This window comes from Watersipora subatra, chromosome 4 (genome assembly GCF_963576615.1).
Source record: "Watersipora subatra chromosome 4, tzWatSuba1.1, whole genome shotgun sequence".
In the NCBI taxonomy this organism is placed as follows: Eukaryota; Metazoa; Bryozoa; class Gymnolaemata; order Cheilostomatida; family Watersiporidae; genus Watersipora; species Watersipora subatra.
In genome coordinates, this window is record NC_088711.1 from 42,042,596 (window position 1) to 42,070,198 (window position 27,603).

The window sequence follows — 27,603 nt, forward strand, 5'->3', positions numbered from 1 at the left end:
TTTCAGTTTTTATTGACCGACATTCGTACTTGCAGCGTTAACAGGTGGATTGTTAAACAGTCAAGATAGTCTGGTGCTACAGGGCATTTTCGTGTCAACAGGTGGCAGAAGATAGGGTCTATGGTAGCTTAATACTTAAGCATGTTCTATGTACCTCTGACTTTTTGTAGATGGTGCTCCAAATATAAAAAAACTTTTACATTATCGACTTTTTCCGTTAGTAAGGCTTGTTGGCTTAGTAAAACTTGGTTATAATGAATTATGTAATCCATCATAGCTAGCTGTGGTAATCAATTTAAACAGAGTTATTAAATTTTCACCGCTACTATCAACGCTGATAGCTGTTTCTAACAAGGCGATAGCGGAAACAGACTAAGGACCTATGTGTTATCGGTGATAGCGAACACGCGCCGTATTAAAAATGGCATAGATTTGTTTACGAAGCCGATTTGGCTAATTGCGCAAATAAAATGTGATGTAAGTATTTCTTCTCACCTTTTAATGACAAGTAATCACTGCTTGACTACAATATTTCATAGGCATAGTAAATAAGGTATGATGTATTTTATTCTATCTATTAAATTAAAGACTCGTTAAACTCCATTGTCATGCCTCCTTAGCAAAAATGACACAGAGATGCCCTGTGGTCCCAGACTAAGAGCGCAGGATGCAATAGACCGAGTCTTTGTTAACACTACCCGACGGATCCGTGTACCAAAACCCGAACTTGAGAGTCAAAACCCGAACCCGAAGGACCGGAATACCCGAAATCTCTATTACCCGATACTCGAGAGAAGATAAACCCGCGAGTTCAACGAGTATTACTACCCGTGCCCAGCACTAAATTAAGCACAGCGTAGCGCTCCCATCTACCGCAGGAGAAATTGAATTCATACAACTTCGTACACAGCATCGTGAATTGATCTTTTCTCTATACATAGGAAGTATGGATAGCTCAGTCCTTGCAAAGCATTAATGTTTTAGTTGCGTTTCCTCTTGATGAGGAGGATAGCAGGTGATGGGAAAATAGCCAGATAGAACTCACTGACAGTGGCTAAGGCTAAATGCTTGTCTCTCAATCTATAATAGAGTTTCCTTAGTAATAATGCGTAACACTAAAATGTTATCTGACAGCATTTTGAAACTATTCCGAGATTTTAAAACTGAGGACAAACTCACAAACTTCCAGGAAAAGCTATGATACACTAGGAAAATTTCTAAGCTAGTCTCTCTCTCTATGCAATCCCTCTCTTTAGAGTAAGATGTCTGCTTGCTAGTAACAGTACAATAACTCATTGGCTCATCGGAATTTTCAATGCAGTTGAAAGTTATGACAAAATTAAATATTTTTTTGTATACCAACTTTATAGAATCTCTTCAAACAAAAAATATTTAGTTGAGTCAAAGCTGGCAAATACAATGAAACATTGCATTACAGAAGTCACAAAAAACAGTCAAGTTCTGTGAACTATTAAAAGGTTAAATTGAGTCAAAGTGCTATACAAAGAGCTATCCAAAGAGCTATCCAAAGAGCTATCCAAAGACAGATCCAATGATGACAACAAAATAGACAACAATGACAATGACTGACAGCCAGGTGATGATGGGTCCAAGGATATTCATGACTCTGGCAACATTGTAGTGAGAGCGGCCATGATCATTGTCTCCTAAAATCATACAGATTGGTATAAAATTCATAATTTGTAAAGGTATGACAGGCAGAACTAAGACAGGTAAGTTTTTTGTGTATAGTAAACCATAATCAACATGGTGGAAAATATTCTTTCAATGTGGCTAGATGATTAGAGCATTTGAAGCTGGTTGCAAGTCTGTGGCTAGGTGCAAGTCTGACTTGCAGATTTAACATGTTACAAAGAGTTAGGAAACTTGGAGATGCATAGAATTTGTTGAACCACTTTCTGTTAAAGTTAAATATTTTATACTCTTCAGTAAATAGCTTGTTGAAAATAACAAAATGTCTAAGCCAACGCATGCGGCAATGACAACTGAATAATAACAATTGGGACACAGTTTTAAGCAGCACCCTGAAGTCTCGCAGTAATGGTTTCGGATTTAGTAAACCTTTGAGGGAATGGCTGTCGACGCTATTGCTAAGTGATCTTAGATCAAGCTTTGCTGCATTCGACCACAAAAACAATGAACAAGGATTTGCATTACACGCTTGACGAAGAGGGCAACATGTAAGCCTATTTGAAGTGCATGGTTTTTTAGCAGGTTGTACCATGTCGTAGACATAGCTCTCTTGGGGGTTGGGGGGAGAGAGAGAGCCCCCACCCCCCAATGCCCAGGCTAAGGTTATACCATGTTGTAAGCATCTGTTATTAGGGAACTAAGGCTAATACTCCAAGACATTTTCAAAAAAACCATGGAAGGGGCTTTTAAACGTCTACTCACTCCTGTTGTACAATTGTGGAACTCTAGCTGTTTAGTTGAGCTTCTAAAGAATCTCTGCAGTCTTTTCTTGGCTACCGCCCGACAAAAAACTTAGATTTCAAAAACTTATGCTGATGCTTCAAATAAAAATAGACTAATTTCTAATTGATTAGAATGGGATGCATGCATAAACGTGCAAAAAAACCTGCTGGTCTTGACGCTCCGTCACCAACTGCTCTTCTGATACTATTTGTAATTCTGAAGAGTTCTTATTTCATAATGGCAGCAGAGCCTATAATATCTCTAAACTGATTACATAAAAACAAAAACAGGGAAAAAAGTAGAATGGAGTTTAGCTAGATACAACCATTAATTTTCTCTGCTAAATCTTCTATAAAACTTTCCACGTAACTTGTATTATCTATATTTATAAATATCAATGTTTGTTTGTCTGTCCACCTGTACTTCCTTTTGTCCAGCTATAGCGGTAGAGTTTAAAGAATGAGAAATCCACTGTAAACTGGATTTGAACTCGCAACGTCCAGTTCTGCAGACATCTATTTATCCAATACACTACACTGTCTAACTTGCTATACCAAGGAATATATTTGGCACATACTTGGAATACATGCCAATCTGTCATGACTTCGCATCTAGGTTTATACATAAAGTCATGTCAGAAGAAAAATTTGTGAAGCCTTGCCAGAAGAAAATTTACGTCCATAAGTAAAAAAAACAATGCTTAAACTCATCTAGCCAACATGACTACTGCAGTCAGTATAGATCTGTAGTAGGCTTTGCCGGTACGGTATGAATTACGCAAAAATAGACACAGTAAACAGAAATAGCACAGTACACAGAAATAAACAAACACCTTGATTTAAAAGTTAGAATGTTTAATGCTGAATATGTTAATTGAAAGCAAATTTTTTGTACAAAAACGTTTTTTATTATTGTGCAACGCCGGGTATCCAGCTAGTTGCACCATGTAGCTCAAAGCATGCAGCCTAAAAGCGCTTTGTCAGGCTGGCAATTTTCTTAGAGCCAAGACTTACCTCTGTTATAAGCATCTTTAGCCATGCAGGAAAAGATGACTGCTACGAGCCCAAATACTGGGTTACAACAGAGCATGTTGAATATAGAGCAACCAAGACAGTCACTGCCCCTCACATTCTGCACTGAAAGATACAAAGAGCAGACGACTAAGTAAGCGCTGCTAAAGTACACATAATGCCCTCATATCTCACATGTACTATTGATTTGTACAGCAGTCGATTCACCTGATAATCTCTCACAGTATATGAAGCTGCCAGGATACTAGTATAATACAATAAAATATTAAAATATAATTTAATATATCGTAATATAATATAGTAAAATATAATACAATCTATATATAAATCTCAGTGTTTGTCTGTTTGTCTGTTTGTCATTTGTTGTTCGTGTGTCCAGTTATAGCAACAGTTTTAAGAAGGAAAAATCTGCTTCACACAGAATTTGGACTCAAAACCTCCACGACGGCAGACAGATGTTCTATCCACTAAGTCAAGCAACTACATTGCTATGCAATAAAATAATTGTGCACATATTCAATACACCGGTTAAAATATGCATCTTTGAAGCGCTTGGAAAAATACTATTGGTTACTACAAGCAGGCTTGAAGATCATAAGCATTGCAAGATCCCAAGCTTTCTTCACAGCTCTTATTATAGTAAACATTTAGGCAAGCTTAAGTTGCTAGCTTAAGTTACTAGAATTAGCCATTAGCTAAATTTGCCATTGGTCATTAAAGTGTAAGTGTGTGTATTTGTCTCAGTAAGCGAAATAAAATGTTCCCACGACCAAACACGAGCGAAGCGATTGTTTGGGAGCTTCATAATAAATGCATATGCGCACACAACTTCCGAAAAAATTATCCGTCAACAGCCGTTACCAAACCCTTGTACCGAAATCTCATCAAAATATTTAGCCAATTTTGTATAGAGTTGTTTAAGTATAATAATGATACAAAACACATATAAAACTATTTAAATATGTTACGAAGTCTTTGAAAAGTTGACGCAATATCCTAAAACTAAGACTGGCCAACGAAACGCCGATAAGGCAGTGCGACAGAGAGTAGAACCATTAAGTCGTACGCATTTCACAAAAAAACGTGCACATTTCACCAGTCTATGGCATTGTCCAATTGCTGAAGGTTTCTGTAATTAACGTAGAAGTACTGAAAAGTAATCGTTTCTTTTTTGCCGATTCTACAGGACTATGACATTTTGGACACTTATAATGAGTTCTTTGGTATTCTAACTGATGTCCAAAGCAGTGAAAGTAAAGGAAACGACGATGATATTTTTCTAACGATTCTTATAAGATTATTACAATATTTAATTGTAAGAATAATTATTCGATTTTATAAGATTATTATTATATGATTTAGTTATAAGAATAATCATTCGAATTTACAAGATCAAAGTGTATAGTGACCGACGGTGTGCAATATGTTACTGCTATTATTTTTCTAAAGATTTTGATGATGATACTGCGGCTGTGCCCAATATCGCGGTACTGCCAAGCCATTTTTAATATCTGCAAAATTAAGTAATAGGCCTACATTTTCTTATAGATATACATTTATTTCTATGACAACCAACTAAAATCTGTTTAGATTTTTAAATTCAGCATAATTTTTTAGATATAAATACAGAAATCTAGATAAATATCACAACTTCTTGATATTGGTGTCTATGACCAATGATATACAGCCCCCAGCCTGTGTATATTACACAACAGCTTACCATTTTACTTCTAATATTGCATTTCTCCTATCGCAGGGGAGAGATATAAACATATAATCTTTTCGTTTCATTATTGCTGTTTGTTGTACATAATAGCACCCAGTACATTACAGCTGCCATTGCAGCTACCATTGCAGTTCTCCTATTGCACTGCAGTGCCATTTGACTGCTAATATTGCATTTCTCAACCGGCAGTACCCTTTCTTTTTCCATTATCACTTTGGTCATGAGCTGTATGACAGGGAAATTTCTAGTTGTATATATGCTCATAAAAAACTGATGCTGACTAAAAAATACATAAATAAAATAAAAATGTAAAACCATAAAAACCACATTACTTTGCCATTGTCTTAATTAATCAGCTTAGTCAATGAAAACTACATAACCTTACATTACATTACTACATCATTGCTTATAAGCTGTTATTAATTACCCATGCAACTCTGGACATTTCTCTAATATATTGTAATATTATAATGTAATAATGCAGACGCATTAGATACTGTCAGCAAAAATATAACCAGTCTTAGATAAATACTCTAGAACTGCTGATGCAACACATAGATGAGCTCCTTGTACAAATGCGGTCATACCGCAGTCTATTAGAAGATTGATACCAGGCATAAAGCAAATATTCTCTGTCTATTTGAAAAGAGAAACAGGCAATAATAGGCATATTTCAATGTCTAAGTGAATAGATGCACACAGATAGCAGAACTTTTACTATCTATGTCTATGCGAGTAGAGAGTACATGTATGTGTACTAAGTATGTTTATAGGCCAAAATAAATCTCTATGGAAAAGAAAAAGGTTTGTGAACTTTGCAATTTGTCCACCAGGATGAACAATCATTCTCAGCTGGCCAGCAATTTTTAGCTAACTGCCAGCTAAATAACATTTAGCTTTCAGCCTCCCAAACAGTAAGAATTAAGGCTACGCAAAAACAAGTTTTATAGGCCATAAGGTTCTTCTATATCATATGAAAACACTGATAACCATGCTAAGGTAGTTTACTTTGAATGTACTGTGTAATTATATTCTCAGCATTGAACTCTCAGAGGTGTATTCATTATATATTTCCACTTGGTTACCTGATGACAAAGATTCCAATGACAAAAGTATTATGAAGCACTCACATCAGGTGACCATTCATATATTTAAACACCAACTATATTGTTTTAGGTTTTATCTTTATAACAATGAATCTCACTTTGACATTGTGTGTGTCTGTCTGTTAGTCCGCTGGGTGCGCGGTGTACGATGTGCGATATGCGGCGTGTGTGTGTGGTGTGTGGCGTGTGTGGTGTGTGTTACTGTGTGTGTTTGTTAGTTTGCATAAACTATGCGTGTCCACAGTTTTTGGCCAACTTTATTCAAACATCACACGCACAATAGCCTTGCTATTGCGCACAGGGACCTCATCATCACCTTCCATGGAGTGACATTTTTTTTTTGTCTATTTCTCTTGTCTTTTTATACTGTTAGAAACATTCTTCATGTTATTTTTTGTGGTTATGTTATAGATGAAAATAAACAAACAAACAAACAAACATGCTACATGCTTTCCACAAGCTCGCTAACAATATTTGGTTTTAAAACTCCGTCTGTTCCTGAGAACCGCCCTAAACACTTACCCTTAGGCTATCTGATTGATAATGAGCGAGATTTCCACATTGCAGGGCTTACTGCTCGCTATTGACATAACGACATAGATCAATAGATCAATAGATCAATAGCTAATTATATTACTATGACACTATAGATAAATAAAATATCTAGTAACTATTTGTATTTTATTCATTCTTCTGTCAGCTGCCCGACATCCAAAACAAACAAACTAATAATGGATTTGTTATTGATTGTAAGCGAGAGCAATCTTGTTCGGTGATTGGAGCAAACACTTGAGTTGAAACTGTTTAAGCAGGTGTTATAGCACCGGCATCAGCAGACTGAAATAAGATGATTTTGCTCTGGAAGGCTACAGAAACTTTACATAGACTGCATTATAAAAGCCTTTATTGATTTAACTGCTTCGTCGGCTGTTCCGTTTTCCGACAAGCTATAGTGAGTTGCGTCCAAAGTTATTGATCACAGCTTTTTTACTTCAAAATCAATTGATCCGCTTTTCTTTAAATGTAAAATCATCAGTTAAAAATAAACATACACTAAATGTTAGTAAATTTCATCAAAAGGTTTCGTTATGTTTTTAGCATTTCAGATTGTTTTTTATGTTTGAGATGAACTTATTGCCAGAATGTTTCAAGATTAAAATCGATAGAACTTGATTACAATTAAAACGCTCAGATCAATTGAATGTGTGTTTATGTTTATAATTGCAAAGAAACCAACAGAATAGTGATGGGTAACACTTCAACTTCAGCACAATACCTGATATCAGCTACTGCAACAATAACAACTAATGTGCCATTAATTTTTGCACCTAGTTTATTTTGAGCGTTTTAATCGCTGAACATTATAGTTATAACTATAATTATAAAGTTTTTATCTTAGTTGTAGTTACTCTGGTGTTAAGACTAGCGTCTTAACACCAATGTCTAAGTGTTGGTGTTACTTGCAGTTACTTTGGTGTTGCAGCGTTGCAGTGTTGCAGTGTTGGTGTTGCAGTTACTTTGGTGTTAAGACTAGCGTCTTAACACCAAAGTAACTGCAACTAAAATAAAAACATAGATCACCAACATAGTCAGAATTTTCAAGGCACAAATCCAAATCAGACTTGTATTGTGAGTGAAAGTTTTTGTGTGCATTTGAAGAAGTTTCTTTGGGATTTGTGAAGTTCGGAAACATTTTTTAAACTGTATCAATTATATTGTTTTATATTATATTGTACTAGTGTTTATTGTATTATGTTATAATAAATTATATATAAAATTTATTGCTAAAAAATATACACTAGTATAATATAGTAAAATATAATATCATCTAATGTCATATAATATAATTCAATCTTTACTATAATAAGAGCCATATATGTCTGTCCGTTTCACTGAAGCCATGCTAGGAGTCTTAGGAACAAAGATTACGCCACACGGGAAGCAAACCCAGATATTCAGATAAGGCAATCATCAAACTCATCTAAATGTGTTTCACTCAACCACCTTCCCACGTCTGAGAATAATTATGCATGTAGTTATTACACATGACAATCTCTCACAGTGCACAGCATCTAAGCATAATTGTATACATAGTTATTACACATGACAATCTCTCACAGTGCACAGCATCTAAACATAATTGTATACATAGTTATTACACATGACAATCTCTCACAGTGCACAGCATCTAAGCATAATTGTGTACATAGTTATTACACATGACAATCTCTCATGGCACACATCATCTAAGCATAATTGTATACATAGTTATCACACATGACAATCTCTCACAGTGCACAGCATCTAAGCATAATTATGTACATAGTTATTACACATGACAATCTTTTACAGTGCACATCATCTAAGCATAATTGTGTACATAGTTATTACACATGACAATCTCTCATGGTGCACAGGACTACCGGCATACTAGTATTATATGGTATTACAGAATGTCATACAATAAAGTGCTATACAGTATATTAATGCAAATTTCAAGTGTCTCAAACACCTTCTGTTGTTTGCTGATACTGAAGTCAATATTGAAATAGAATCTGATGGATGCCGATACATTTTATGGATGCTTTTTATAAAATCAGAAGTTAACAAATTTTAACAAAGATAATTTTGTTTTGTTCGTAAAGCATGCGCTTTTATTATCTAGTAAAATGAAATCCGATCTTTGAGGCGCAATATAGTGGTTAGTACCCCATTTTTTTATCATTCGAAACCTAGGGGCTTCAAACTCCACAAACTGAAAGTATTATTTTGAATGCTGCAATCTGGATGTCAAGGACCTCATGCTAAAATTGTTAGCTACGATTATCTAAGTCTACATGAAGGAAATTTAGAGTTTACAAAGCAGTAGCTCTTTAAAACATTAGCTGATGAAATGGAGGGACACGCTAACCTCCCGTGAACTTTAACAATGTATGGCTTTAGATTCAGAAAAGAGAATGTTTGTGTAGTTATTAGGGTTCAGAAAAATGAATACATAAACTAACGAATACTTGATACTAGTTGTCATATCTCCACACATAAATTGTTGGACAAGTAATTTCATTTGCTTGTGGCAGCATGATCATCAGGAATGTGACAAGTGTAATGTACAATTGTACAATTATACAAATGTATGATTGGTCAAATGTACAATTGTAAAAATGTACAATTTGTAAAAATGTACAATTTGTAAAAATGTACAATTGTACAAATGTATATTGTACAATTGTACAAATGTACAATTGTACAATTGTAAAGATGTACAATTGTACAAATGTGCAATTATACAAATGTACAAATGTACAAATGCATGAAACGTCTCCATGTTAATAATTACTATAACAATACCAATGGTTGGGTATGTTTAGTAGCTACCAAACTTGATGTGTTCTCCAACAAACGGAGATTCTATGTAATTAAAAATCTATAAAAAAATGTTTTTTCTACAATCATTTATACTGTCATATTCTATTTCTTTATACTATGTTAAAAATATTGTCACAGAATAGCTAGAAAAGCTTCTGAAATAAAAATAGAAAGGTATCTCTAGAACTGTTCAGACACGTGTAAAAGTCCCGTACTTACCAATTACGACTGGTGCTGCAGGTTGACCAACAATCACCGTGTTATTCACCACCTGCTGCTGAGGTTGCCAGGCAGGCTGCGCAGGCTGCTGATATCCATGGTACACCTGTTGTACCTGGCTTGGTTGCCCATAGCCGTGTTGCATTGGCTGTGCTGCAGTTGGATGCTGTGGAGCAGGTGCAGGGTGAGGATTGGTTGATTGTTGGTATAGCCCTGTCTTGTCTTGCTGTCCATCATACGCTGGAGGGGGCGGGTTCATCTCATGATTTTCGGCTATAAGCACAAGTAGGAGAAAGACTGCATATTAGACAGCATATATGTTTATAGTAGAAACTAAGATACATCTTCGGTGACTATCATGCGTATAATACACAATAGGCAGTTCATACATGTATGTATTTGTCTAGTGCTTCCTAGTGTGTATTACCGTAAAGGCTCTATATGAGCTTCATGAAACTGTGTTTCCAGCCCTTTCCTTCTAGTGGTGTTCCATTAGAGGTGGCGTTCAAATAAAGGGTGGCGCTTTATTTTTCACCTAGCTCGTCAGAATTTTAGCTTTTTAAGGGTGAAGAGAGGCTAAATATGCTGCCTATATTTTGTGCTTGCCTTCAGGAAGAGCGACATTAATGATGCTGTCTTCAGTATTTTTGTTAAACATTTTTCATATCCATGTGCGCCAAAATAGCAGACCGAGTTAACCAAGGATCTACTTTGAGTGAAACATATTAGACGGATACAGTTGTTTAATTATTTTGATGTATGATTATATAGATATATATTTACAGTATATATATAATATCATATACATATATATGAATATATAATATATTTATAAGGATATATAAATATATACTTCTATATACATACATACATACGTACGTACGTATGTACATACGTACGTACGTACGTACATACGTACGTACATACGTACGTACGTATGTACATACGTACGTACATACGTACGTACGTACGTACATACGTACGTACATACGTACGTACATACGTACGTACATACATACATACGTACGTACATACATACATACGTACATACATACATACGTATGTACATACATACATACGTACGTACATACATACGTACGTACATACATACGTACGTACATACATACGTACGTACATACATACGTACATACATACGTACATACATCTGTACATACATACATACGTACGTACATACGTACATACATACATACATACATACGTACATACATACATACCTACGTACATACATACAGACGTACATACGTACGTACGTACATACATACATACGTACGTACATACATATGTACACACATACATACGTACATACATACATACGTACATACATACATACATACATACGTACGTACATACATACATACGTACGTACATACATACGTACATACATACATACATACGTACGTACATACGTACGTACATGCGTACGTACGTACATACATACATACGTACATACATACATACGTACATACATACGTACATACATACATACGTACATACATACATATGTACATACATACATACGTACATACGTACATACATACATGCGTACATACGTACATACGTATGTACGTACATACGTACATACGTACATACATATATATACATACATATATATATATATATACATATATATATATATATTTATATATATATATATATATAATATATTCATACACATATATATACACATATATGTGTGTATATATTTCTATATGCATGTATATATAAATACTGGCTTAATACCAATCTCATTCAGAATGATGGTCGCTTAGTGCACAAATTAGTGCATTATCTCAGTGGTTGATACTGCCGGGACAGATTTAGCGCAGTCGTTGCACTGCACTAGTGTAGTACCCTAGGACACTTATATTTCGCTAGTATTTAGTTTCGTGAGTAGCACACAGAGTAAAATTTCGCTGCAACTTAATTTCGCAGCTCTGATGAGTGCGAAAATATAGTGATGTGAAAATAAATACAGTGGAACAAACAAATTAGATTCCTCAGGTCCGGTCCTCTAGTAAAAAAAGTTGTTATATTTGCGACTAGTTTGTATTTGTAACCCGCAGGTATAAATGTATGGCAGAAATCGATAATTCAACGTGATCGCTTGCTGCCATTTGTTTCTTGGACTATCAATGACGTCTCGGTCCTTTCCGTCGTGACCGATATGGTACCAATATTAGATCTCAAGTATTTATAGCAAGCGATGGCCATGGCACGTTTTGAGTTCACAATATTTCAAATTTTAAAAAAATCAAATACAGTACATGTCTCATAAAAAAGAAAATAGATAACAACCAACATCACAACCAGAACTGTATAACATGGTTGGACCTGGTGAGGGTTGTCATCGTTTTTGGTTGGCAGTAAAATTTGTTGTATATGCGTGTGTCTGCCTCGTGCCCATTCGTATTGCAGGACCTTAGGTTACGTATGCCAGCCCGGCATTGAGAGGTCACGCTACAAGTTCGTGGACCTATAGGAGTCGGCCATGTAGACGACTACAGCGATATATATATATAGGACAAAGAGCAGACGAGGCTTTTCCCTTGTGGATTTCTTGGTGAGTGCACGTATTTAACATGGCGCAGTCGGCAGGATCGCCGATGCGTGGTTGTTAAAAGTGATTTGTGTTGTGATCATTGTGTTCAGTGTTTTACAGGTTCTATACCTCGTGGTAAGTGTTTCGTGTGTGGTTTCTGTGTTTACCGTGTTGTGGTGTTTAGTGAAATATTGTGTTTACGGTGCAGTGGTGCTTAGTTAGTGGTGATAAACTTGGTGGTGCTTTTAACACTGGTGTAGTGTTCGTGTCGTGTTACGCGTCAATTATGGCGTTTAATTTTAATGAGTTTCCTTCGTTAAAATTGGATAGTGGTGACGCTCACGGTTCTTGGAAAAGATGGTTTGACAGTTTTAAAATTGTCGGAGAAATGGTTAGCATGAGATTGGGTAAAGATCAAGACGGCAACTATAAATATAGTGGCCGTACGAAACTTCTTGCGTTATTACACGCAATAGGTAGTGATGGTAGAGATGCTCTAAGCTCTGTTGGTTTTGATATGTTTGGTGAAAACTCTACCTACGATGAGGCAATGGCTCATTTAGTTACTATTTATGGTACTGATGAAACGGTTTACGTTAAAACGATGAAATTTGTTACTATTTCACAAACGGCTTGTGAAAAAGAAAGCGATTATTTACTACGAGTTGAAAAACTCAGTAGAAATGTTAATTTTGGTGGTAATGATGATGTAAGGAAAGAATTTGCTCTTGCAATAGCTGTTAATGGCTTGCGAGAAGGTTCTTTACGTAGGCAACTAATGCAACAAACGGAGTTGAATTGGAAAATTCTAACGGATACTTTGAGGGCCAGAAAACTCGCGCGAGAATCTGACGCCATATTGGAAGACGCTAGATGTAAAACTAGCGAACTTAGTGTTTCGGAAATTTCGACAAAGGCTCCTAGAAATAAATATAAAGTAAGAGGAGCCAGTCGTTATTCAAGTTCTGACTCAAGTGCTTGCGAAAATGGTGAAATTAATAGAATTTCACAAAGGCAACGTAAAAGCCATTACGATGAAAGGTCTAAGAATAAATACTCTAGAAAATGGAGTAGAAATTCCGGTTACGAATCTCCTAGATATAATCGTAGGAGCAGGTATAGAGACTCTAGCAGGTCTTCAAGAGACTCTAGCGTTGATAGGTATAACCGCAACTGGCGTGTTAAGTCTAAAGATGGACAGTCACCTAAGAGTGATGATGAATGTTACAATTGCGGAAGTGGAGATCATAGGCTACGTAGTTGCCCTGCAGCTAGATGTTTTGTATGCAATAGGAAAGGTCATACTAGTATTGACTGTAAGAAAGATGGCGCCGATATTACTCGGAAAAGTGAATATAGACACCGCTACAACAGAAGTAGTAGCAGAGAAAGTGATCGGAGTAGGGGCAAAAGCCCTAATAATAGGGATAGAGATAGTACACGTTCTTACTCCCCAAGTAGAAGTGTAAGGTTTTCATCTGCAGGTCCTAAATGACTAGATAATAAAATAGTTAGGACCTTGAAGGTAAACGGTAGTGAAGTTGATTTCACATTTGATACAGGTGCTGATGTTTCTACTTTAACTGTTAAGACATCAAGTAAACTCGGTTTGAATTTGAAAGAGCCAGATCGACACCTTAGTGGTGCTGATGGCTCAAGCCTAAAAGTTCTTGGATTCAGTAGAGTAAATATAGAAAGCTCGTATCGTACTACTGATGCTCCTGTATATGTGTTGAAAGGTTCTAGTTGCAACCTTTTAGGAATGACAGAACTTAAAAATCTTAATTTACTCGCTGTCATTAATGGTATGTGTACGGATAATTTTGATCCTATTCAGAAATTTCCTAAAGTGTTTGAAGGCTTGGGTACTATGCCTGGTATGTTTTCCATCACCTTGAGAGGTGAGGCGGAACCCGTCAGGTTGTATTCCCCAAGATCAATTGCAGCCGGGTTAAGATCTCAGGCTAAGAAAGAGCTTGATAAAATGCTCACTGATAAGGTTATAGAAAAAGTAGAAATACCTACGGATTGGTGTTCGGGTCTAACAATAGCTCCGAAATCTGGCGGTAAAATAAGAATGTGTGTGGATTTAACCAATTTAAATAAAGGAGTTAAAAGGGAAATTTACCCTTTACCTAAGATCTCAGATATGTTATGCAAACTGTCTAAAGGCACTATGTTTTCTAAACTTGATGCCAACTCTGGTTTTTGGCAGGTGAAATTGGACCCTAAAAGTAAATTACTGACCACGTTTGTAACACCGTGGGGACGATTTTGCTTTAGGCGAATGCCTTTTGGAATTTCCTCAGCTCCAGAATACTTTCAAAGAGCAATGGAAAAAATATTGGATGGTTTGAAAGGCGTTATCTGTTTAATGGATGACATTTTAGTGTATGGTTCAGACCCATCACAACATTGGGCGAGACTTCACAAAGTTTTAGAAAGAATAGAAAGCTCAGGGATGACCTTGAGAAAGGAAAAATGTGAATTTGGTTTAACGGAAGTAAAATTTCTCGGACATGTAGTTAGTGGCAGTACTATCAAGCCAGATCCTGGTAAGATAGAAGCTATAGTTAACATGTTACCTCCTTCAAACAAAACCGAAGCGAGGCGTTTTACCGGTATGGTTAATTACCTAATGAAGTTTAGCAGAAAACTAGCTGAACTTTGTACTCCTATTTATAAAGTTTCAGGCTCTAAGTCTGAATGGTATTGGGGGCCTGACCAACAACAGGCTTTTGAAGACGTAAAAAAAGAAATGTCTAAAAAACCAGTTTTATGTACGTTTGATCTAAGAGCTAAACATCGGGTATCTGCGGATGCCAGTAAAAATGCTCTTGGAGCCGTTTTACTGCAACTAGCTGGCGAAAATAAATGGCAACCAGTTGAGTATGCATCACGGAAAATGTCAGAAACGGAAACTCGATATGCTATGGTTGAAAAAGAAGCCTTAGCAATTACATGGGCTTGTGAAAAGTTTGACTACTACTTAGTAGGACGGAAATTTGAAATAGAGTCAAATCACAAACCTTTGATCTCGATTCTAGGTGAAAAAGATCTCTCCTGCTTGCCAGCGAGAGTACAACGTTTTAAGTTAAGGTTAATGCGGTATGATTACAATATTTTTCATACAGCAGGTAAGGATATGTATTTAGCTGATTCTTTGAGTCGTCCTAACAGCAATACATATAGTGAGACGAAGTCCAAGAGTGACTCGATAGAAGCTTATGTGCACAACATAGTCTCTTCTAGCACACATACAGATGTGAGGGAGGAGGCCGTGGTCAGCGCTATGGCTAATGACGAGTGTGGTAGTCTGTGTATGGAATATTTGATAAACGGATGGCCAGATAAACATGACTGTTTACAAGGTGAAATGTCTAAGCTATATACAGCCAGAAATAGCTTATGCGTATACGGAGGCATGTTGTTGTATAATTCTAGGATATATATACCTAAATCTTTAAGACCTCAATACCTAGAATTATGCCATGAGGGACACCAAGGCGTCACTAAATGTCGTAGGAGAGCCCAACGCCATTTTTGGTGGCCGGGTTGTTCTGGTGATATTGAAGACTTCATAAGTAAATGTAATGTTTGTATTATGCATTCGCAAATAAAACATCAGCCTATGCATGAGTCAACGTTGCCTTCTAGACCATGGGAGGTTATCGGTTCAGATTTGTTTGTTCTAGAGAACAGTGTGTTTATGGTGGCAGTTGACTATTACTCCAAGTGGATAGAGGCGTTACCCGTGGCCTCACAAACACCCGGAGCAATAATTACTGTTATGAGAGAATTATTTTCTCGGTTTGGCATACCTAACATAGTTAGATCAGATAACGGAAGGTGCTTTGATAGCAAGGAATTTAGGGGGTTCGCTGAGGATCAAGGGTTTAGTTTAATTACTAGCAGTCCTAGATACCCTTGTTCTAATGGTATGGCAGAAAGCGCTGTAAAAATTGTTAAGTCTTTATGGAAAAAAACTACTGACAAATATGCAGCATTAATGGCTTATCGTACTACCCCATTACCATCGGGGTTCACACCTAGTGAACTTATGTTTGGCAGGGCAGTAAGGTCTAAATTGGGCATACCGTATGAAAGTGACATTGATTATAGTCAGTTCGAGGAATTGGAGAATTCTCGCATGAAGAATTTAAAACGTAAATGGGACAAGAAATATAGAGTTTCTTTGTTAAGTAAACTGAGCCCAGGTCAGACAGTTTTCGTTAGGGCACCTACAGACTCAGGGTCGAGAGGTGTTGTACTGAGAGAGGATAACTCTCCAGATAGTTATTGGGTGCGGGTCGGACAAAGTGAGATCCGTAGAAATAGGAAACACCTCTTTGTACTCCACCCTGAAGGGGAGAGTATGGAAAGTGATGATTTGGAAGACCTACCAACTCTAGTTAAGGAGTCAGTAGGACAAAGTATGAATGTGACATCCCCCCCTGATATGTGGGAGGATGACACTACAGCTGGCTCAACCAGCCAGAATGTGAGTGATGGTGTTGTGGTTACGAGAAGTGGTAGACGAGTGAGATGCAGTCGTAATCCCGACTACGTTTATTAACACTCAACCTGTACATTATGGTTTCAGATACTTTGCCCAATTACATACATAGACTGATGTCTGTTGCCTCTGGTGGAGGAGGACCCGGAGACGGGGATCGGCCTGGCGACAGGAAAGGAGCGGACAGACACCCCGCTAAGACTACCGGCCAAGCTGGTAAGGAGGCCACACAAAAGCCTAAAGGGAAGGCCAGACAGATCTGCGGCAAAGAGGGCAAGCTGTTCTGTTGGTTCTGCGGATGTAAGAGGGACCACTATGCAATAGATTGCCCTAGCAACTATTGCAGGAAGTGTGGAGAGAAGGGCCATTGGGCAAAGGAGTGCACGGAGTCAGTGTGCAGCTACTGTGGGGAAGTCGGGCACCTAATGACTAAGTGCACGGCTGGAGGAGCCTCTTTCACCAGGAAAGGAAGGAAGCTTCCGGAGGAGAGTAGAGCTAGTACCAGCTCTGAGGATATGGCTCCCAAGCCTAAGATGCCCACCCGCAGCATTAGCTACGCGGCCGCAGCAGGTGGTAAGGTAGTTAGGCGACCGGTGGTCGATAAGGTCCAGTCATTTTTGGCTGATATTCAGTTTGACTTTTTGTCACAGGACGAGGTTGTTGCCAGGAAAGCTGACATCACCAGAAGGAGGAAGGAGGCCCTAGCTGCCTACCAAAGGACTCTTGCCCAGCTTCAAGAGGAGGAGGACGACCTGGTTCGCCAGCTTGATGCTGATCGCCAGATGTCCGAGGCTCTGGATAGCTTGAAAAAGCTTACCCAGAAGGTTTCAGGTACCGCTGCCAGGGTTGGTAAGAGTGGTGGAGGTGCTAAGGGCAACGAGGCATTTGCAAGTGGCAACACGGGCAAAAGCCAAGATGCACCGGGTAGCACAGTGGTTGACAAGGTTGGCGCTGGTGACAAGGTCGGTGGGGCCAATGAGACCGATGAACCGAGTATCAGATCGCAGAGATCCTGGGCCGGTGAGGTTGAGGCTGCAGAGGACACTGAGCAGAAGAAACAGGAGATGCCTGTGACTGCCAGTGAGGGTGAACTGGTCGAAACGCCAGTTCACAGGGACTCTCACATTAGTGAGAGTACGGAGGCTTTGCCTACAGAGGCACTGTCTATGGAGCCAAGCTTCGGCGAGGCTGAGTTTGTAGGTAATCGAGACTCCAGTGAGAAAGAGTCTGACATGGATGGCGATGGCGATGGTGAAGGGACGGTGTCCATGGATGTCGCTGAGACCGGAGGATAACTCCTGAACTGTGAGTACCGGGTTTTAGGTAATGATGAGTTTCTGTGAGGTCACCAATGAAGACCCTATAGGCGCCGATAACCTCGGTGAAGATTCCTGAACCAGGAAAACCGGTGTATGTGTAAGGAAGGGTTCCGATACCTCTCAATGGAACATGCGCAAATCAAAGGTACGTTCCTTTTATCTGCAACGCATCTTTCTTAAATGTGTTCAGGTTTTTGTGCTGGTTGGTTGTGTACGGCATTGCGCCTGTCTAACCAACTTGAAAAGAAAGGGCATGTTGTATATGCGTGTGTCTGCCTCGTGCCCATTCGTATTGCAGGACCTTAGGTTACGTATGCCAGCCCGGCATTGAGAGGTCACGCTACAAGTTCGTGGACCTATAGGAGTCGGCCATGTAGACGACTACAGCGATATATATATATAGGACAAAGAGCAGACGAGGCTTTTCCCTTGTGGATTTCTTGGTGAGTGCACGTATTTAACAAAATTCATCACTACAATAAGTATTATTTAATTGTATGACTTCACCTACCAGACTTTCATCCTCATCAGTTACAAATTCGGTGACTAAACTGATATCATCATCTTCTTCGTTTGTCTTGGCTTTTCCAAAAAAACTTGTTATCTTAATTTGCTTTGTCATGCTGCTCATTCGGTGTATTAACGAATTTACTAGAAATTTCCCAATGAGCTCCATCACACACAAAATTATCTGCATTTCTAATATGACGATTTTGTTGTGGATATCAATGAACTACAGGTCCGGATTCCCTTGGACAGCTGGCCGGCTAAGACGCCCCAACATTTTAGGAATTTCATAGTCCAACGGCTATAGAAAGGTTTTTATCGCTGTAGAATATCACTTTATTCGAAGCCATAGATACAAACGTCAACTTTTAGTAGTTCTTAGGCGTCATTATTATCTTCATCAGCGGCAAAATATTCTTGTTAACGACTTTTATAAAGGTTTGCAAAATATCAAGTTTTAGCAAACATCTGCTTGCCCATATCCTACTTAATGAACTTGAAATAAAATCGGCAAAAATGATCTTTGTTAAAACGCTTAAAAAAAGATGTCTTCTTTCTGAGCTTTTTAACTGCATACAAGTTTTGCCTGTTTTAATTTTAAAACGTTTTGTCAGTCACATCAGCTAAAACAAAGCAAATCTCAAAAAATAGAAAAATGTTGATACTTGCCAATAAAATTTTTTAAAACTTCACGTGAGAGGCCCGGCTGAGGCCCTGCATAAGAAAAACCTGTTGGGAGCTTACAGCACCCCCCCCCTTCTCCACACCCCAGATGTTCATAACTAGTCGTCTAACATTAGCCCTCCCAACTTGCAACCAGTGAATACAGGCCTGCGTAGAACATAGCTATTTAATTTCGAATTTCCGCTAGTTCGTTATGATAGTTTAGTTTCGCGCATGAATTTTTCGCGTGATGATGACTCCGCGAAAACGCGAAAGTTAGATGCCGCGAATACTTAAGTGTCCTAGGGTAGTTGGCATGTTGGCAGATAGGGACAGATATCGACAGGCGTCTGACTGGTGACCTCATGGTCACCATTCAGACTCTCTAGCAACTGTGCTATCGGTCCTAAATGTTTACATCAAGATACATTTTAGTGACTGCCATCTTGTATGCTCTCCATACTGTGTTTAAGTCTGTTCCCTTTCTCTCTCAGCAGGTCGATAGAACGCAATGGAAAGCATCAGCCATTTTGTCTTCTATTCAGCAGGGCTTTAATGAGCTGTCAGACAGTCACGCAATGTTGGAGAGTGGCGTGTCAGTCTACTTGTATTAGCTCAAGGTCAGTAGCATTGTATTAAAGACTTTCTGATTTTTCTGTTGTGAATTTAGTATTAATACTAAAGAAAAGACAACGTTCTCTCAAAGCAAGCTTTTGAATGAATGACTGTCAGTTGACCATCTGCAAAACTTTACAGACTCACTGTTTGATTGATGCTGGTTGCTAGGTAACAATAACTGACTATGTTTATCTAATTACTTTTGCTGGCTGTAGTTTAGGTTGTCTTGTCATAAAGACAATAATAATGAAGAAGACGATACACGCAATTTATGCAAAATTAAGACTTGAATTTCACCCAGTTTTTCTCAGATGACAACATTTCAGAGACTTTACCATTGGTTGGTGTTGACAATGTAATGACTTTCCATACAAAATACTGGTTTAAGGAAAGTCAAGGAGCATTTTATAAGCAGATTACTCCCATTTGTACCAATGTTCAAAAGACTGGCATCTATGAACAAAAAACTGCATTAGCCATTAATGATAAAAAGCACACTTCTATTGATCTGACCCTGATCTGACCCTGACCCTGACTCTGACCCTGACAGCATATATAAAATACTAGATGAATGCCTGACATTGCCCAGGTAATAAAAAAGTCTTTGCGCAGAAAACTTATTTTTATTTAACATATAAAACATTTACCATTCTAACTTTTAAATTTCACATCATGAAAAAAATGTTTTTTGTGCAGTTCAAATGAATTAAGAGACAAAATAAACAATAAGTACATGGAAGTGTGTGTATATAAAAAGTTGCTGCTGCAGCAAAAGCTCAATGTATTTAAAGTTTCGATGTGCAATATTGGTACCTCTCGATACTGGTACAAACGTAAAAATGAGATATCGGATTTTCTTTATCTGATACTTTGTCTGACTGAGCGTAGAGAGAATGTAGAGGCAACTCCTACATAAAATAATACGATTGCCTCACTCAATTGCATACTCCAATAATACATTTAGCTGTTAAAGATTTTCTAAAATCGGAAATATGAGTGTAACGGCACATTCAAAATTGAAATGGCACATTTGAAAATTACGCATTAAAAAAAGGGTAATGACAAAAAAGTTGAGATAAGTTGTTATGAACTTCAGCTGGACTTTAGTACATTCTTAAATTTACTAATAAATCTTTAAATCTACTGACACATTTCTGAACTTACTGACAAATTTTTAAATTCACTAAAGCATTTCTAAATCCACTAATAACGCATGTCTAAATCTGCTTACACATTTCTAAATCAGCTAACTTTTCTAAATAAAGATAGTTTTCATTATTCATAGAAACAAAATAATTATAGAGATAACTTAATCCGTCTATGCATTCAAAATGTTTTTGTCTGATCTCAGTCTCAAGCAAGCGTGTTTGAGCAATCCCTCAGAGATCAAGTATGATGTCTGCTTAGCTTATTGCAAACAAGGTATGGGGGTGATATTAGGCACATTGTTGTCTAGCCAATGCTTTGTGATATTGGCTGAGCATGTCTCAGTCCAGTGGCAAAAGAACCTCAACAACTGGAAACACACCCAGTTGCGGAGAGCAAATTAAGGTTGGATGTCATTTTTGTCACCGCTAGAGGCCTTTTGTGGGGATTGAACCCCTAAACTGCTGTGTACAGGTCAACGCACTAGACCAGTATGCCAGGTGCAACCATAAAAAAAACGTTAAACATATGTTTTTCTTCCATACAACTTGATTGGGGTAGCAGCCAGTTAAAGCAGCAGATGTATAAATTTGTGTCCTGTTATTGTAATTTCTTGAACAACCAGCCATAGCTCGGTGTTTTAAAGCTATTAACTATAGCACAAAAGGTTGAAGTTTGATTTTAAGTAAGGTCGCTAGTGGTAAAAGGAAAGTTACTAGCAACAATCTTGAAATTTTTGGTATCCTGAACAAACAATATCAAGATGTGCAGAGGCCGAACTATGTTGCTGATACTGAACTACATGTATGTTGATGGTACTGAATTACATGTATGTTGTTGGTACTGAACTATATGCATGTTGCTGATACTGAACTACATGTATGTTGCTGGTACTGAACTATATGTATGTTGCTGATACTGAACTAAATGTATGTTGCTGATACTGAACTACATGTATGTTGCTGGTACAGAGTTACATGTATGTTGCTGATGCTGAACTACATGTATGTTGCTGATACTGAACTACATGTATGTTGCTGATACTGAACTACATGCATGCTGCTGATACTGAACTACATGTATGTTGCTGATACTGAACTACATGCATGCTGCTGATACTGAACTACATTTATGTTGCTGGTACAGAGTTACATGTATGTTGCTGATGCTGAACTACATGTATGTTGCTGATACTGAACTACATGTATGTTGCTGATACTGAACTACATGTATGTTACTGATACTGAACTCGATATTGGAATAGATTCTGGTAGATTTTCATACATTTTATAGATGTTTTTCTTGAAATGAGAAATTACCAAATTTTAACAAAGATAATGTTGTTTTGTTGGTAAAGCATAGTGTTTCTCATATATTTAAATGAAGTCAGGTCTTTGAAGTGCAAAATAGTAGTAGGTACCCCATTTTTTTATCATTTGAAGCTTAGGGGCTTTGAATTCCACAAACCGAAAGTATTATTTCAAATGCTGCAATCTGGATGTCAAAGATATCATACTAAAATTATTAGCTATAATTATCTAAATCTACATCGAAGTTTTACAAAGCAGCAGTTCATTAAAACATTAGTTGATATATGGGCGGGACAGCTAACCTCCCGCGAACTCTAACAATGAACGTGAATTTTGCTGCTAAACAAGATTGTCAGTCTCAAAAAGCCCAGATTGGCTACCATGCATCATATACTCCTAGAGGTAATAAATCCAGATCAACTTTAGCGGCCAACTAGAAAAACCTTAAACAGACTTGCGTGTCTTAATCACCCCTTTAAAACCAACCATTGAGAGGCTAACATACTTTCTAGCTTACCAATTCAGTGACAAATCTTTCAAAACTAAAATCTTATATATGCATTCAAAAACTAGTTTGAAAACCTCAACATACCGCATTTGTCTCAACATTACAAAAACTTTAGCTGAGAGAAATAGCTTTTGGTCCTAACTTTTTCTCTCTACGGCACTGTTGATAAACATGCTAGAAGTAGGAATGACTAACTCTCTGCCAGTACTCACCCATGCTGCCCTTAAGGAAGGGAGTCAATAGTATTCGAAACAGGAGCAAAGCAAGAACTAGGCTTCTATTCATATGCTGTATGAGCTAACACTTAATAATCATGTCTTCATGTGTAAACTTTAGATTTCATAGTTTGTTTTAATATCTGTCTTGGCTCATATATCAAATGATGAGATAAAGAACAGACGCACTTGTCATAAGAGTTTCCATGCTGTTTATTGATTGAAATACTAACTTTATTGAGCGATCTGCGAATGTAATTATAAGGACAGACTCAGCCAAGCCTTCTAAGATTGTTAAAAACCACAGCTAAGTTCATGTATTGAGCTTTATTCAAAAACTACAAAAACTAGATGGTTGAGAAATCACATTTTCAAACATATTTAAAACCTGAACGTTTTAAAACTGTCAAACTACACTAACATCTTCATTTTAGTGTAGGCAACAACAGGTAGAAGCCTAGATATATTTGTGGGACCTCTCATTCCACTAGAGCTTGTGAAATTTGACCTTAAAAAACTTGTATAAAATGTATTCCAGCTCACCACACTGCACCGACCATGTCGGAAAATCTTTGAACATTTTCCCTTATCCCTGACTTGCTCATTTTTGCATTTGTGTTACAGGTTTCAAAATCTTGTGTAAACTATGCCCAGAATATTTGGATTTATCCTTTCACACAGATAAGACAAATATCATTTATTATTCTATGACACCAACATACTACATCCACCATTATATGTTTTAGTTTATGAACTTTCTGTTACTACAACCTAAAATTCTCTATCGCAACTTTCAACAATACTATTAGATTACCAACTTTAAAACTCCTTTGTTCAATTCACTCAATATTTCCTGATATCTGTCCTTCCATTTTTTTGGCACCTAACAAAAAGCGTCATTTTGTTGATGACTACTAACACCAATATAAAGTTTTACACACATTAAATGCATCTTACAAATAGTTAACTTTATGTGTAATAATTACAAAATAAAGGCTCTACAAATTTATATAAAAAATAAGCTGTCCTCTGCTGTTTTAAATACTTAGTATTGTACAAAAATCAGTTTGAAATGCAAAACTGTTGTTATGTTTGAGGATTGGCTAGTTGCATCTGAATAAATAATTAAATCCTATAATGTTCCTTGGCATGTACTGTTATCACATGTAATCTTCGTGTAACAGAAGTCAGCTGTTTAAAGATTTCTCCACCTTCGCTATGATTCTATGGCTGAAATCTCTGGTCTGATACTGAACTGAAGGGTTGATGTCAAAGCTAGTGCTGACAGCTTCATTAAGTGTGAAATATTAATACTTAGTCAACAATATGATTAGAAAATTCCGTAAAATGATAGCTTAGTTATTCTCTTTTGATCAATAGAGACTCCTCTTTTTCTGTTTACTCTGGTCTACTTCACAACCTTCTAACAATATTACCTTTCACCTGAAGTACATTAGAAACTCCTTTGAAAGGTGACTTTCACAACACTATTTCTAAAAGAGCTTATAATGGCTGATCACCTTTGAGCTTATGGAAAACATTCTGTGATTTCCATTTGACCATTTTATTTGTAGACTGTGTTCCATGCGGAAGATAACCTAAGACTACAAGTTCCTTTTTGCTGGATCGGTATAGCTATACACTCTTTTGAAGAGAAGGTGCAACTCCTGTTGAGAAGAGGCAATAAAGGAAAATCCGTGACTCGAATCAAGGAAGGCTGGTACTATTCTGCTTGTTTACCAGCTTATATATTGAGACAAACATTTGTTCATCACAGTGTACAGTATATAACCATCTATATATATATCAACCAAAGTGTTTGTTGGTATGCTGTATGTCCAGTTATTGGGATAAAATACACACGCTTGCAGCGCTTACTAGCGTTAGGAACAGAAAAAAAGTTTCTTACTGGAATTGATCTTTCAAACACTGGTTTTACACCCGGCCATACTATAAAATAATTGTGGGCATAACTATTACACCTGCCAATTGTTCATATCGCACTAGACTGCCAGTTTACTAAAAAAAGTACATGTCCAAACTTCTCCAAAATGCTATAAATATATGTATATATAGCATAAACTTAATTAAACTTATAGTACATACAGAAATAAACAAATCATTTCATTTTAAAGCTAGAATGGTAAATGTTGTATTTGTTGATTAAAATTGAATTTCTGTGCAAAAAACTTTTTTATTATTTGTTCAACATGGTGCATTCACCTAGTTTTGTTACAAGCATTAAAATTGTGTCAGTGCTGACTTAATGCAGACCCACCTGGGAGTGGGTAGGTACACGCATGTCCTTGACAATTGTAGCGACAAATTTTTACTTTAGTCCTGCAATCCTCTTTAGCTACTCTGTTGCAACTTTTTAGCCGTATTTAGGGCCATAGAATAAGTCAGTAGAAACTGAAAATTAAAAACAGCCTTTTTTAGGTTTGGATTCCTGCTTGTCAAAGAAGACAACCCATTTGACAGCTTTAAAACACTTGACACACAATCAGATCATATTATTCACTAGTACCCTGAACAGTCTAGTGTGCTGTGAATGATCATCAAAAGTGCCAATAAAGCTCAGAAAAGAACTATGCGCACAATTATTCCATTGGTTGATTGGCTGCAGGTGTCTGAATGTCGGTCTGCAAAGCTGAATGTTGTGAGTTCGAATCCCGTACAATTCAATCTTTTTCCCAACCTCCAACAGTAGCTTCAGACGGAGGGACACAACTCTTGTTATAGTAAAGACTAGTCACCTAGCAATCCGTATGCTCCAAGAGATCCCCAAAATTACTTATAAAGCACATAGAGTAAATATATGCACAATAACTCCAAACTTTGTAGAAGGTGAGTGGTTGTTGCAGATAGTAACACACTGGGTAGCAAAGCTGATGTCGGGGTTCAAATCCTGTAGCAAACAATCTTTTTCTAAACTTCAGCAGTAGCGTCTGACAGAAACACATACAGATATGGCTTTTATTATAATATTATTATTGACTTTTATATATTTTTATTATATATATTATATTTATTACAGTATATTACGGTATTATTATGCAGAAAAGAGGTCTTTGTAGACGTTATATTAACTTCTTTATATTAAACATGATTTGGACACAACTTGTATTCACGGTTCACTGATGAATGGTCTATTATATGGGAACAACTGCACTTTGGTTACCTTACCTTTTACTGTTTAAAAAGATGATGTACATCATTCAACTCCTACTGAACCTTAGAGTTATCCTTCCTTTACGGATTCCACTCCAAAATCAAATGTAAGGTTTTGCTAAAACCTTATAGATGAAGATAAAAACAAAAAGTATTAAAAGGTATTGATTTATGTATCCATTCTCCTGAGCCCTAATGATTGCACCATGCTGCGCGCCATGTCTCTAGTTTACATAATCCTATTAAACATGTTAGAGACTAAATTCTATGAGTTAAGAAAGGCGTCTACCATATTAAACAAGTTGCAAAAGTTTCTATTGCAAATATTTTTGTGTTATTTGTGACATGCCGTAATACCGACAGTCTGTCATGCCCTTATTTGTATTTTAGTTCTTTTGTTGTTTTTTGAACCTGCCTTTTTGTTTGAATATGCGACTTAACAGCTTTGTATGTTTGTAGCAATTGCATTATTCTTTTGTTTCATTGTTTTAGTTGTATTGAAATTTTGATCTTTAGCAGTCAGTTTTTCTACATGTACATTCACGAGAATAGGAGTTGTCTGCCAAATATAGTAGAGCTTTGGTATGGGAGTCTATAGAGTTAGCACCATTTTGGTTTAGATAAGAAATATGTCATTTCATTATTTTTATTTTAATACTATCAAAGAATCTTTGCTCGTTTTCTGTATTTGATGCCTCACTCTTTTTATACCAGATATGATGACATTGTCACATCTTATCTATGCAATACATCAAGGGATTTTTTTTAGTTGTGACTTTGATAGGCATTCACAAAAATCCCTCTTTAAGCTTTGGTTTGACTGAACAGAGCTGACAGTGTGTTAGCTTTATCCCTTTCTATCGTCCTTTCTATTTATTTTTTATCATACTATCCTAAGGAGTTTTTCCATCTCTGTATTTGGAGTACACCATCTATTAATAGCGCTATACCACACATACAGCATCCGATGTGCTTACAAAAACAGTTGTTTGAACTTACCTGTACTTTCTGCATGATGTCAAATCCCAGATGTATAGAATTGGTTGCAGCACTTATTTATCATTAATGTCTAATATGGTTTTTTCATAGATGTGAATTTTTCAAACATTTAAAAGAATGGGAGTTGTCGGCTATTTATGTTAAATCTTGTATAATATTCTACAGAGCTGTCACCCCTATGGCTATG

At 37.0% G+C, this 27,603-nt stretch overlaps 1 protein-coding gene across 1 annotated transcript in view; it reads right to left on the reverse strand.

The window, feature by feature from the left end:
- Window positions 1-1,533: 1,533 nt before the first annotated feature.
- LOC137394261 (uncharacterized) overlaps window positions 1,534-27,603 on the reverse strand; it is a 47,861-nt gene continuing 21,791 nt past the window's right edge. Inside the window, exons 2-3 of the mRNA XM_068080983.1 lie at window positions 3,450-3,572; window positions 1,534-1,667 (exon numbers count right to left, since the gene is read on the reverse strand). Coding sequence (XP_067937084.1) covers window positions 1,534-1,667; window positions 3,450-3,572 — 257 coding nt within the window. The remainder of the gene's footprint in view (window positions 1,668-3,449; window positions 3,573-27,603) is intronic.